The 14,815-nt window shown below is 35.1% G+C and overlaps 1 protein-coding gene across 8 annotated transcripts in view; it reads right to left on the bottom strand.

The window, feature by feature from the left end:
* Positions 1-14,815, bottom strand: part of HECW2 (HECT, C2 and WW domain containing E3 ubiquitin protein ligase 2) — a 433,106-nt gene that overhangs the window by 59,971 nt on the left and 358,320 nt on the right. For all 8 annotated transcript variants that reach the window (XM_086348453.1, XM_086348470.1, XM_086348425.1 and 5 more), the window contains 2 exons: positions 14,440-14,536; positions 596-679 (listed from right to left, as the gene is read on the bottom strand). In XM_086348453.1, coding sequence (XP_086204579.1) covers positions 596-679; positions 14,440-14,536 — 181 coding nt within the window. The remainder of the gene's footprint in view (positions 1-595; positions 680-14,439; positions 14,537-14,815) is intronic.

The raw sequence follows: 14,815 nt of genomic DNA, 5'->3' as shown, positions 1-14,815 counted from the left end.
TAAAAACTTGCCAGGTTTCCATTCTAAACTCCCCTAAAGTTCAAAACCAAACCCCATCTAACCATTAAAAAAGAAAATATAATTGGTCAGTTTTATGAAAGTCTATCAAGTTGGCAGTGAGTACCAGTGACCAAATTTCAACTTTCTTCTCTGATTTCCCAAACTTAAATTCCCAAAGCCATAAAGTAAATAAATAACTTCAATCAGCAAAAGGGGACAAAAGACATTCTGAGAAAAAAATTTTGGATGAAAATACAAATACAACCTCTCTTTTACTCTCACGCGGTAAGCGAGGTATAACCTTCTGCCTTATTCTGTGGCAGGACATTCTACTCATTGGTCTCTTTCCCCTTCCTAATACTGCATCCTCTGCCAGCAGGGTAAAACAAAAATCAAGCTGATTCCAGTGATAAGAAATGAAATCTGAAATGACTTATCACTAAATCAGTATCCTGTATCTCCATCATGAGTATTCCACAAGTCTTTTAGAATAAAAGAAGCACTTACTGGCTGCCAATTCTAGCACATTATTTTCTAAAGTGCTTCAGAATGCCTGATGATAGGAGATTTCCCACTTTGAAAAGGCGTTACATACCTCAGCAGCATGACAAGGTCTGCATCACTTGAAAGACGCACCAATCCTGGAGTCCCTTCAGTTCGGATAAATTGGATCTTCTCCCTATTCAAGCAAATAAAGAATTCAAATATGTGTAGTAAACGTTGGCAACATAATTCAGTACTTAAGGCACCATTTTTTAAAAAAAGAATGGTCACCACATTTTTTTTGGTACCTATTGTGTGGTAGCTACTGTGCCCTAGGAATACGCATCCAAGTAAAACGTGGTCCTTGTCTTCAAGGAGGACCCTCATGAGCATCAGCATCACCCATTTCTAACAATGATAAAAAAAAAATTTATTGTTCTCATCTTTTGCTACTCAAATACTACTACAGGTAGCAGTACCAACCAACCAGTAAAATTCAGTCTCTGCTTTGAGTTAAAGCCTTATTGCGGGCTTGACTATAAGTAACAGTCTGGACCATTCAGATTAATTCCTTGTTATTCCAAATAGGATATTCATTTGTTTTCCTGAGGATATACCTCTACATTATGCATGATGAGCACATTTCTACTTGGAAGTAGGTACTATCTGTAAATTATATATTCGGTATAAAAGCATGTGGCTCTTTCAAATAACTGAAACCTAAAACATCTTCAGTTACTACAGTTGGTGAAACAGACTATATGTACACTAGTGCAAATGTGTATATACTTATATATACACACACCAAACACAATTTTGGACCATTGTTTATTATAGATATATGTGATAACACCAGCGTTCATTTGTTTACAGAGTCACTGTTTTGTTAATCTCAATTCTTTATATCAATATAAATTCAATATAAATTTTTTTGGTTGTTTCCGCTCATTTACATTATGCCGTTTCCAAGTACACCATATCAATTTTGATAAGAAGACAAAAAATAAGAACATAAACTGGGTACTGAAAGCATTGCTTTTGATAGGAACATACAGTCAACACAAATACACAATTTTACTCTAAGTGCTAAATGATGATATACTCTGATTTCTGTATACTATGAAATAAAGTATCAATATCTGATATAAATATTTGTTTAGATTTAGTTATTTTCTATAGAGTATCTTGTTTTCCTATTTGACAGTTTAATAAAGTTCTAATTAGATTTTATAATCCCAAATTTCAAATTCTAATTTACCTGTAGGCTTGAAAGTAATGAGGTGAAGACAAGGTTCAACTGTTGAGATGAAAAATTCACTACTGTGTGCTCTTAACCACATAGCTTACTGGAAATGATAAACTGAGCTTAGTCCTAGGCTGCTTCTGCTTAGATCCATTTTACAGAATGTGCTAGTACATGAAGCACCTAATCTTTGATATTTTCAACCTTTTATTGCCAGTATAAATATTATGTTTTACATAATTGTATATACTATTACAGCCATATTATATATACCATATAGCAGCTAGCTACTGGAAATACAGATATAGATATACATATAGGTAAATGGTAGGCATATATATAAAGGAACTAAGAAAAGAAAAGTCAGCCTCTCCTCTCTGCTTATGGTTATTTCAGTCTGAAGTCTCAAACCAAGCAGAACATTTTCCCTCACGTGTTATAATCATATGTCTGAAGCACATGATGGAAACCAAGGCCCATTATCAGGTAAATTCTATTTTGATAAGAGATATAAAAGTTGGTTTAAAGAAAGCTAAATCAGAAAAAAATTATCTTGGAAAAAAAATGAACTTGACCAAAGAAGTACTCTTATAAGTGTGACTAACAATGTGTTGTGATCTTGAAGAAACAAAAGCTACCTCTAGTCTATCACCACAATGGACTAGGCAAACAACAAAACCAGAAAACAAACAGGCTGAACTCTCTCTTCTACTCATTTAACTGGAACCACACAGAACGGGTTGAGTGATGAAAAAGATAGCATGCTCTTGACTGTTGCTTGTATGGAGCCTATGATATCCTGTGGATAAGGAAGAGATCATAGCTTCCTGAGTCAGAAGGATGACAGGGTGAGGGAAAGAAAGGGAAAGACAATGGAGGAAATATGCCAATTGGGAAACTTCTCATCACTTTCCAGATATCAACTATGAGGCAGTGAAGACAACTGGCCTGATTCTTTAGGCCAAAAAATACAGAGGTGTGGCCTTCCTTGGTGGTTCAGACAGTAAAAAATCCACCTGCAATGTGGGACACCTGGGTTTGATCCCTGGGTTGGGAAGGTCCCTTGGAGGAAGAAATGGCAACCCACTCCAGTATACTTGCCTGTAGAATCCCCATGGACAGAGGAGCCTGGCGGGCTACAGTTCATGGGGTTGCAACGAGTTGGACACGACTAAGTGACTAAGAACATATCAGAGGCAGGCTGAGACTAGTTCTCTACAGGGCCAGCTAATTTATCACAGTGACAAGAGATGGGTCATATGCTTCCAGGAACAGGGCAGTGGAACGTGTTATTTGATACACATCATACCACTGTTGTTGTTGTTCAGTCGCCAAGTCATGTCTGACTCTGCGACCCCATGGACTGCAGCAGCAGGCTTCCCTGTCCTTCACCATCTTCCAGAGTTCGCCCAAATTCATGTCAATATTCATTCATTCAGCAAACAATTTCTGAGTACCTACTATGTGCTAGGCATGGTATCATATACCAGGAATCAAATAGGATGTAAGATACTGCCCCTTTCTCAAAGAGTTCATGGTGCAGTGGAAGAGAGAGAGTCCATGGGAAATGCCAGCATGACATGAATATATTTAAGTTATTTCATTCATTTAACTGAGCCCTGTTTAGGCCTTCTCTTCTATTAACTCCTTCATAGAGTTCTTTCAGGTAAAAACAAAGAAGGCATTGGTTTATTGACTGCCAAGAAAGAAGATCAAGGCTGAGGAAGAGAAAAAAGTGCGTAGTTATCCTCAGAAATATCACCAATCTTTCCTGATGGGGGGAAAAATGGGAACTATTCCTTGGTTATCAGGTATTTGCCCAATATTCTTTAGTCCAGCATTTCTTTAACTGGCATCATTGCCTACTAGAAATCTACAGATGTGATCTTGAATACTAGGAGAATTTTAAAATGCTGTGTTTCCACTTTGATGATTAAAACTGCTAATATGAGGTAAGCATATTTTGGACAAGCTGGATGACATTTATGACTAGACATCACAAAGTGACTTCAACTCCCAGGTTTGCATTTACAAGACACTTGTTGCCAAGTGATCAGAGGTGAACTTTTAGTGTTGATGAGCAGGGCTTGATGTTAAATATGATAGCTGCACCTGTCTGCTACTAATACGCAATTCTTTCACCATTTAAAAAGACAAAACTTTTCTTTGGTAGTATTAAATTGCAAATTAAATGATCATGACGAAATAAGGCAAGGTAATATATATGTAAATTGCCACAGGCTAAAGAGAAAACAAAATAAATGGACTTAAAAAATGCTAAATAAAGCATATGTTATGGTTTTTTCTAAGAACAAAAGTTTTTAAATAGTTTATAAGTAGAAAAATGGCAATAGAATCATCACAGGATATGTTTAATGATATATTTTTCTTCAGTATTGTACTTGGGGGTATACTATTAAGTGAATTGACTCATCACATAGATAAAAGTAAGCTATTTGTTACGCAAGAAAAATTATGACCAAGATAATGCCACAGATGCATATGATAGACCATTAGACACAAAAATCAAAAGAATCAAGTCAAACACAAGTGAAACAAAAAGCACAAATATATCTTTCCACTGACACTGGTCTCAACATTGGTGATTTGGCTTCTGCAAACAAAATCTTCTCGCAATATCATTAATTCAAATGTTATTTTTTTTGTTTTTACTTAATTTAATATTTCTTTTGGCTTTATAGCTTATAAGCTGTAAGGATATGGAGTTCATGCATGTTTTATATTTGTACACATTTTGTTTCACTAAATACACATGGTTAAAAATCACTATTGTAGATCTGAAATGTTTGTTTTCCTTTTAGGATGGAAAATAACAGAGTGGATTCTAAAAAATTTCCATGAGTCTACCCAGTGTCTGAAATAACCATAACAAGTTTGAGAAATATTGTTGAAGATTCACATGACTCTGATTAGAAGGACTTTTGAAAGTTACATTAATATATTTACTCAAGTTTATTTTATAAATTTACAGAGTTAGAAGAAATCTATGGTAATCCTCTAATTTCTTTCTTTATTGCCTTCACTTTAATGAAGAAATTCTATTCAATTTTAGTGGTTTATAATGAGAATTAAGATTATATTGGCTTCCCTGTTGGCTCGGTGGTAAAGAATCTGCCTGTAATACAGGACACATAGGTTCAATCCCTGGGTTGGGAAGATCACCTGGAGGAGGAAATGGCAACCACTCCAGTATCGTTGCCTGGAAAAATCCCATGGACAGAGGAGCCTGGTGGGCTATAGTCTATGGGGTTGCAAACAGTCAGACATGACTGAGTGACTGAGCATGCAAGATTATATTCAAAGAATATTTTATCATTGGACCATTTCCTCATGGGCATGTTGCTCACTGTACCCTTTACAACACACTCCAGCACTTCCTCCAGCATTGCACTTTCTCACACAGCCACTCAGTTATAACTTCAGTTCATTTTGAGTCGTGAGATTCTGGAGGGCAAAAGTCCTTCCTCCTTTATCTCTGTGCCTTCCAGTACCCAGCACTATGCTGTGCACATAAGAAGGGCTTAGCAAAATCAAACCAGGCAAATGAGCCGTTAATACCAAAATACATTTGGCTCCAAACAAATTTCCCTGAGTCCATTCAGTATTTGGAATAAATTTATCTTTATACCATTTTTTTGTTGTGGTGGAGAAAACAGAACCAGAGAGCTAACATTATTTACTAAAACAGAACCCACTGCAGGAAGTACAAAACAGGTAATGACAACTTCTTCATAAGAAAACACAACTGTTATATAACTAAGAGATTCATACAGATACCAGACTGTATACACAGTGACATCCCGGGAAAAAGTCACTGGCTATTACTGTCTCTCAAATGCCTGTCGAATTCAGACCTTGGTAACCACTTCCTCCCAACGCGTAGAATCACCCCAGAAGATCAACTCAAGCAGAAGATCATTTGAGGACAAGGGAACATAGTCTCAAGACCGGAATTCCCACAGAAAATAGCCTCACTGAAACCAACCAACATTTTGGTGCAGTTAAAGTAGGGCACGTGATCAAAAACAATCAGAAGCACCAATGCCTCTAAACCACAACACTCTCTGGATTTCAGACTCTGCACACGTTTCCTGTATGATGTTGTTGCTATTGTTCAGTCGCCCAGTCGTGTCTGATTCTTTGCGACCCCACGGACTGTAGCATGCCAGGCCTCTCTGTCCCTCACTGTTTGTTTGCCCAAGTTCATGTCCATTGCATCGGTGATGCCATCCAGCCATCTCATCCTCTGACACCTTTTTCTTCTGTAAACAGAAGGTTTCTGTATACAGTTTAGTAAACCTTCAAAAATATATATGTTGTGAAAAATCGCCTCAGGGCAATTTTAGAGAAATCCCCATGACTTTTCTGATGGAGTAATGTCAAGAAAGGAAAATCAGTACTAATGATTCATATTTCTGATTACAGTCACAGGGCATGGTCTGGCTTGAGGTAAGAACCAAGCAGTAGAAAGGTCAACTTTTCTTTCTACTTCCCATTACATAGGTAAGGTTTGGAAATAAGGATCTATTATTATCTCACAATGCTTATGGACACACAGAGGTGAAATCAATTAGTCATATATTTAGAAGCAATATTTGTTCTAAGTGGATATAAATCAGCTCTGTGCTAAGAATTGAGAGAGTTACTTAACTCTCTCTGCTTGTTTTCTCATCTTGAAATAAGCATAGTTACAGTATTTGCCTCATAGGTTGATGGAAAGGATTCAATGAACAAATGTAAATAAAAGCCTTAGCACAGTATATAGTAGCATGCAAAAATCTCAAAATATTGAGTATATTATCAGATAGGTCTCATAATTATTTATTCCTTTTTCAACAGACAGAATGATCTATTGAAAATAGAGCCAAATTAGATGTCTGGTCATATATTCCTTTTTCTGCTTCTATTGTTGGCAAGTTGTTTTAATCTTGGTATTTATCTTGGTTAATTCCACAAATACCTATTGAGTACTTCTATGATATGCACTAGATAAGACTCTGGCCTCTCTGTAATACTGAAATTAATGCTGTGAGGACCAAAGAGATAATCATATGAAGGGTTTAAAATCCTCATAATTTAATAGATAATGGGAAACATTATTCTCAGTAAAGCAAACTAAAGCAAAACTATTTTAAGACTAACAAAAGGAATTTAGTTATTACATGCAAAAAACATGTGGCTATAAGACACCTTAATCAGACATTCTTAACAGCTTGTACCCTAAATCCATCATTATTCTGAAGAATATCTAGGTTATGCTAAAATGTATAGCTAGAGGTTTATATTTTTGTATGAATTATAATAATTTATTATGTATTTGATACAAGTGTTTTAACTGAAAAGATATTCAGGAATTGAAACTGTGTTATATAGGCATATATTTTATTTTAAAATATATGTATGAAATAAAAAACAAATGGGTTACAATATAACCCATTAACATTAGAATGGACAAGTCTGTTAAACAGTATGTAAAGGGGTAGACAAGGATACAGCAGTATTTTTTAAACAGTGATATAAAATGTCAAGGTAAATGAAAAAAAATAACTTGAGACACCAATTTCCAGAAAATCATACTAGCAGTTTTCTAGATTTGGCAGTCATTATTTAAAAAACTATAAAAAAAGTCCACTCATAACAGAAACAAAAATATAAAATACTTTTGGAAAACCTAGACACGAAACTTTCAGTGCCTATATAAATAAATAAATAAGAAAACTGTATTGTAAGAAATGCAAAGGTTGAATGCATGAAAAATTATACCTGTAGAAGAAAAAATGGAAAACTAAATATCTTAATCATATGCAAAGTAACTTAAACTTTTTAAAAATGTCCATCAAAATCCCAATGTAATTTTAAAAGTAAATAACATTATTCAAAATTTCATCTTAATATTCAAAATAATGCTACATGCTAGAGAATTCTAGCCAAGTTTTTAAAATAAATAATTTTATGCTACTATTTCCTGGGATCTAAAGTAATTATTGGAATATACAAAGATATATACATTGATTTATTAAAAAGAGGGATTCTGTATCTTTATATATGTGATTTTGTACACTGGAAATGTAGTTACTTACCCCTTTGAGGTAACTAATTTTAGGGGCTATCATTAAGTCCCAAATATACTGCTATGAAATTGATTAATTTATCAAATATTTCTTAAATACCCACTTTTTACAATATAAGATGTGAGGTACTATGAGAAGTAAGAAGTTATAAAATGAGTAAAATATAAGTTGATTTCATTTAGCTTATACTTGATTTGGAATATAAGTGTAATAAAACATATGGTAGAAAAATATAAGATGTTTTTAAACATTTTAAGCACCAGTGGTAATATTATGCCATTTTTATTGTAAATATAAAATTCAGACACATATGATACCTGAGTTTTGGTATGATGGTACTCTGATGGGTCTGCAAGAATGTTTACTATAAAATGTACCTTCAAGGTACAGACAGTAATAACGTATTCAGTGGGATGTATTAATAGTATCCATTTGTATGTAGGACAATGTGCTTGAAATAAGGGCATTTTAATTTTAACCAAATTAATTTTTCTGAAGACAGTTTCCATAACTACTCAAATTCATTGAGAAAGACAAAAAATACATTATTAACATAGAGGCTATGTATATTTTATTTGCTCTGTAAGACTCACTAATAATTTTGCAATTAAATGTAGATGTAAAAATCAGATTTCATTAAAATCCATTTTTAATATCAGAAATAGTAACACATTGTTCTCTATGATTAAAGAAATGTTTTATTATTCTCGGGTTTAGGGAAAGCATTGAGGCTAGAATCCTTCCTGATACTGTACTTTAGTCCACACAGAGACCACATCTGATGAGCTACTGAAGAAGGATGCCATTCTGCTTAACTCTTTTTTGATATGTGCAACAGAATATAGCAAAAATCAACAATAGAACAGACATACCTAAAACATGGTTATTCTTCATGTAAGAAAATGGTTTGAAAATCCTAACTGAATCCTTTGTTAGCCAGAAAATATAATGCTTTGGAGAAATATCCAGTAGATGAATATATTTAAGAACTTTATTTATGGAAAAATTTAACAAATACCTGGGTATAATATTTTAAGCAAATCTAATCTAACCTTGGCTATGAGAATTTTTCTTTTGGGCCTTTTCTAATCTTAACTGATTGACTGTCTAGTTATTTTAAAATTAATAGTTATGAAATTCCACATAGGGAAAATGTGAAAACTAGACAATTAGGTACATTTTGATGTACATGTCAAAAATCTATACACTACTACAAATTGGCATATCCATTTGCATAAAACATAAGTAGCAATTATTTCTTCTGCAGAAGCTGTGGAATAGAGACCTAGGACTAAGGATCTGTGTTCCTTACTATCCTAGGTAACAATATTTCAAGCCTCTCATTAGATCTACAAGAAGATTATTGCCTGAGAAGATGGGTATAATTCACCTTTGGATGACTTCTAAAATGTTATGTCAATGACTCTGCCATGATGGTTGGCCCTCAGTAATTTGCACTGAATCTTGAACCAAAAGACTCACTCCTCTGTGCAAACCTGGAGCAGTCAAGGCTGGTTTCATTGCTTACATGTAAAAAATTTTAGAACAAAGTTTCCTAAAGAACATAGTGTAAGCGCAACACTAGAAAGCTGTCCAACATAGAAATTAGTGATGGAATGCAAGAGACCATTTCTGTATTTTAACTATGCCCACAGAATTATACGATGGCATTTATACATATGATCCATCTTAAGAAGAGTGGTTTAGAAAACCAGTAAATTTAGGGGAAACTACTTTAAACTGAGTCCTTGTGATATAATTAAGAAGGGAAGGACAGGCTACTAATATAATACTACTTTAAATTTACTGTATCCTTTGTATTTGCTTACATAGTACCAGGGCAGTAAATATACTATCTCATTTAATCTTCAAAAGGACACTGCAAGTTAGAAACTCCTATCCCCATCCAGATGAGGAAACTATGACTTGGAGGAGCTAAATGCCTCATTCAGTCTGGTGAGTAAACCACAGAGCCAGAATTCAAACCAAGTCTCTTTGACCCTCAACTCTTAAGATCTATATTCTACTACTTTTTAAGTGTCATTATTAATGCTGATCTCCCAGTTGGGAAACAGACCAGGACTCTCCAATAACATTATGTGGTTGTCAGTGAATTATCTTAAGTATTTTTTAAAAATTCAATAGTTGAGCCTATGTAATTTTTTCATAAGAAAAAGTTTCAATGCAGATTTCCTGTTACATATAACTTGGTAAACAAAGTTCAGAAGTTTGTCATATTGGTTCCAGACATCTGAAAGAACAGTAAACAAATGAGGAGAAAACGATGAGAGAGCTAGGCAGGTTGTAACAGGAAATGCATAAGGATTGGCAAGGGGAAATCGATGCTATTTTGAACCAGTAGATCAGATGTTAACTGAGATTAATATTGTAGCCAATATTAAATGCAGAAAAACTCATCTGTTAGAAAACTGAACAAAAAACAGGTTAGAAATTTTGAACACTGGGGTTTGTTTTAAGAAAGGTAGCTTTTGGAAATTTTAACTTTTTATTTCACAAAATTTTGTATTATTTGATAATTTCACAATGGCATGCACTGTTTTTAAAAACGAAAACAAAATTAACCATATAATTTGAACAATAACGAAATTCCAGGGCTCTTAAAATAGGGTTATGGGAAGAAACAGAAGGTCAGAGTCTGTGTTTGCTTCTATTCTGGTGAACCCTGGGACACACATTCATTTGCCTTTTGTAGCTCAGAATTTCTTGACTTCCAATTTATTGATTTACTAGTGACCTAAATAGGAAATGGCCCAATTTATTTAGAACAGAAAAAAAGCATCATAGATTATTCTCACGGGAAGGAAATTTTTCAAAGAACATACTCATGGAGGAATTGACCTATAGTCCGAAATAATTATCATCACGGTTTGAGGAAAGTTGGGTTAGTAGGGTGGAGACAGCGATGGCACCCCACTCCAGTACTCTTGCCTGGAAAATCCCACGGGCAGAGGAGCCTGGTAGGCTGCAGTCCATGGGGTCGCGAAGGGTCGGACACGACTGAGTGGGGTTGTGAAGAGTCGGACACGACTGAGCGACTTCACTTTCACTTTCATGCATTGGAGAAGGAAATGGCAACCCACTCCAGTATTCTTGCCTGGAAAATCCCAGGGACGGTGGAGCCTGGTGGGCTGCCGTCTATGAGGTCGCACAGAGTCAGACACGACTGAAGCGACTTAGCAGCAGCAGCAGGATTAGTAGGGAGTAGATCTACTGGTTAAATTCAACTATTACACAAAAGGGAATTCTCAACTCTTAAGTCAGTTTTACGGTACTTGGTTCCTTGTTCATAATACAATATTGTAGAAGTACCAACACCAAAATTTTATTGACTTTGTACGTATTCCATTCATCTATAAAATATTCTTAAAAGGTTGTGTTTTTAATGAATAGATTTGTCTTTGGATAAAATCTTAAAACATTTTGTATCAGTCTTTATTTTAATGTTATAGAGCTTCTTAGTAGGATTACTCTCTTTCACTAAGAACCAATGTAATCCAATGAGACACAATCCATTTGACGGAGCTACGACTTCTGGATGTTGAGTTTTCTGAGCCAATAGATCTCTTCTGAGATTAAAAAAAAAAAAGAGAAAACAACTTGGTAGCATGTACATTTGCTTGACAGATGAAGTTAGACGAAGCAGAATTTTAAAAATAGCAATGGAAAGCAAAAGCTATATCCCAATGCATGAAAACCCATAACCATTCTACAGGAAAAGGTATTCAAGGTGCGTCTCAAGGAAGAGAAAGCTGTGTATGGATACAAACTAAACAAATTGCTTGCCATCTTCTGGAGGGCAAGGAATCATATGAGAAAAATGAAAAAAACACAAAGCACAGAGGTGTACCTATTTGAATTTCCCAAAGGCTGACACTTAATTCCTCATCATATTATGGAGAAAATAAGAAGGCATATTTTTATCTGTGCCACCGATGAGGAACAATGTACACACAGCTCAGGATAGGCTCACAGTTATCTTTGCTACTTTTGAGCCATGACTCAGCAGTTCCATTCCATGCATAAATCTCTTATCAAATACATGACTGAAATATGAGATTAAAGAACCCCAGCTTCCCCGCCTTCATTTGTGGGAATGTTCCTTACAATGCAGTTTTTAACTATATGAAACAGAGTGTTCCTTTAGATGTACAAACTTCCCCATCATGTAGTTACGATAAGCAAAGTGCTGAACTATCAACAAATTTTCAGGCTAAAAGTACATAGTTACACACACTCTATGTAAGAGCAACATTATTCCACTGACTGAAGTTCCTGCTTCTTCCTACTTGTCATGACTGCTCAAGCCTTCTATGGTCAAATTCTATAAACAGTTATAGAAAATATAAATGGAAATTTATTAACAAGTTTTGAAATAAGATGGAAACTTATTTTAAAATCTATCAAATAATATCTTAGCAATAGATTATCACATGAGATTTTCCTTAATTGAGGACCCCAGGTGTCACTAAAAAATAAAAACCTTCAGCAATTTTTAGGAGATTAGAGACTTTAAAGACTCTAAAAAGCAGAAGGAATAAACAAAACTGGAAGCTTCCAGTGGCTGCAGGTTTTCCCTCTGTTAGGACCTGTTAAGGTTCTGTCAAGTCATTAAGGAATAATGATAATGTGAGATGCCTTGTTCAGGTAGATTATATCATCTTATTTCTCTAACAATACAGATCTTAAGATATGTTAAATTAATAATAATGCAGAGTTGTAGAGCAAAACTGGAAAATTTTGTGAGTTTCCTTTTTCTTGTTCTTTTTTGTTGGGACAGGGTTCTTTCAGAGGAATGAATATTGACTACAAGTAAGGGGAGGAGCAGGTTGGAGCTGAAGATGGTAAAGAGAGAAAACAGAGTTCTCCTTATTTTCTGATTTGCAAAAGAGGAGGGATTTTGTTTGTATGTTTGTTTGTTTTGCTTTGCAGCCCAGAACCTCTAAGATCTCTCATTACAGAACTGAGGGGCTCATTTCTACAAAGTTATTTTTACAGAAGACTCTCTAGAGGCCCATGGGTTGCTGAGTAGATGCTATAATATAAAATATACAAAATGACAGCTTGTATAATTTTTATAATTTTTCCTGACTGAGAACAGCATGCTTGTCAAGTTGGGGAAAACACTGATACCTGAGTTAGATGCTAGTTAACTATGTGAAACCAGGATTTCTATATAAGCAACATTAGTAGTATCATACTTGAAATTATGTGAAGTTTTAGCCTTTAGAAACTTTACAAAGTTTTAATGATGACTTTTAAGATACGAGAGACTAAGAACATCATAAGAAGAATATTTGGTAATTTATCGCCATATCAACATATACGTACATTCACTATATTTGCAAAATGTTACTAGATATTTTAGCAGTAAGGAAGGAGAAATAATGAATTGGGTAAGATCCCTATTTGCAAAGATCTTATAATCTAATTGGAAAATAAAGCATAAGCACTTGAAAAGTCAAAGCATAAAAGTCACATAACCAAAATAGTAGGAAGGACAGCTTGATATATTAAATAATTAACGATCAAATTAGTGTCTAGACCAGAGGCTATTACACCTGGGTGTGCCATTGAAATTATGTGGAGAAGTTTTAAGAAATTAAATGCTTGAACTTTACCTAGACCTCTTGAACTAAATTTCTGGGCAGGGCATGGGAGGATAGAGGGCATAAATTAAGAGAAGGGAGATAAGTTGGGGGAAGCAAGACCTGGCATTTTGGACTTTATAAAACTCCCCAGTAATACTGACAAAAACAGTTCGACACAGCTTAGTGGAACAGTATTTGAGAACTGCTGTCATGGGCCAGGATGGCACCACTGGGCAAACATATTTTTGCCATTACAAGTAGCATATAGACTAAATGGGCTTTGAGTTATGTAGGATTTCAGCAGAAACTCTCAATTCTCTCCATCTCCACCTCTGTGATGCTGAGCACAGCAAAGGTGAGAAAGACTAGACTACATCATGAGAGTGAGAGTCCACCAGGGAAATTCTTACATTGAATTTAAAAAGAAAGATCTTGCCACACACAGAAGAAGAGCTCACCAGGGAAAAGGAACAGCATGTATTCAGGAAAGTAAAACTGGGTTTGAAGCATGATGCACTGAAGAGTTGTTCAGAAGAGAGGGGTCATACAGGGGAATACCGGACTCTGGAGAGGATCAGATTTCTTCTTTGAGTTCCACTGTGTTTTTATTATGGAAAAATGTCAGTGCCAAGTCTAAGATTTTATGTCTCAATTCAATAAACATTATGCTACTTTTGCTTATTCATATTACATCCAAATAGTTAGTGTCTTACTATATTCATTATAGTCTACACATCTAGGATGCATTCTTGGCTGTGAAAGTTTGTTTCTTTTTCATATTCTTTAAAGATGGTTCTAGGTTCTTTAGTCAAATTCATTCAATTCTCATACTTAACAGCAAAAAGCCAGGACTGCACTGATCTGCTATTGGTGACGAAGTATTTGTTCACAAGATGCCTTTGTTCAGAATGCCAGAAAGCAAAAGTGAATCTCCAAGACGATTATCAGTGTTACTGAAGATTTAACAGTTGGGGCTTATGCAACTTGAATTAAATACCAATATTTTGGTTACCTGAGTGAGTGATTCCTGGTAAGATCAGGTTGACGTTCCTGCAGAATTTCAAAGATGTTGGGCTGGCGCAGAAATGCAACAATCTTGTCATTGTAAGCTGGAAAAAAAAATATATATATATATATAGTATGTAACAATATTTTCAAATCTGTTAGTTTTATTCACATAAATCCAGACTTCTTTTGTTTTCCTGATTAATATTTCCTGTATTCAGAGTCATAGTTTAGAGCCCCTGTGCTGTGCTGTGCTTGGTTGCTCAGTTATGTCTGACTCTTTGAGATCCCACGGACTGTAGCTCACCAGGCTACTCTGTCCATGGGGATTCTCCAGACAAGAATACTGGAGTAGGTTGCCATGCCCTCCTCCAGGGGATCTT

Source organism: Bos grunniens, chromosome 2 (genome assembly GCF_055505025.1).
Source record: "Bos grunniens cultivar Pamir isolate PY7600 chromosome 2, Bosgru_T2T1.0, whole genome shotgun sequence".
NCBI lineage: Eukaryota > Metazoa > Chordata > Mammalia > Artiodactyla > Bovidae > Bos > Bos grunniens.
Note: the sequence above shows the minus strand (reverse complement) of the source record. Positions and strands in the feature narration are given on the sequence as shown.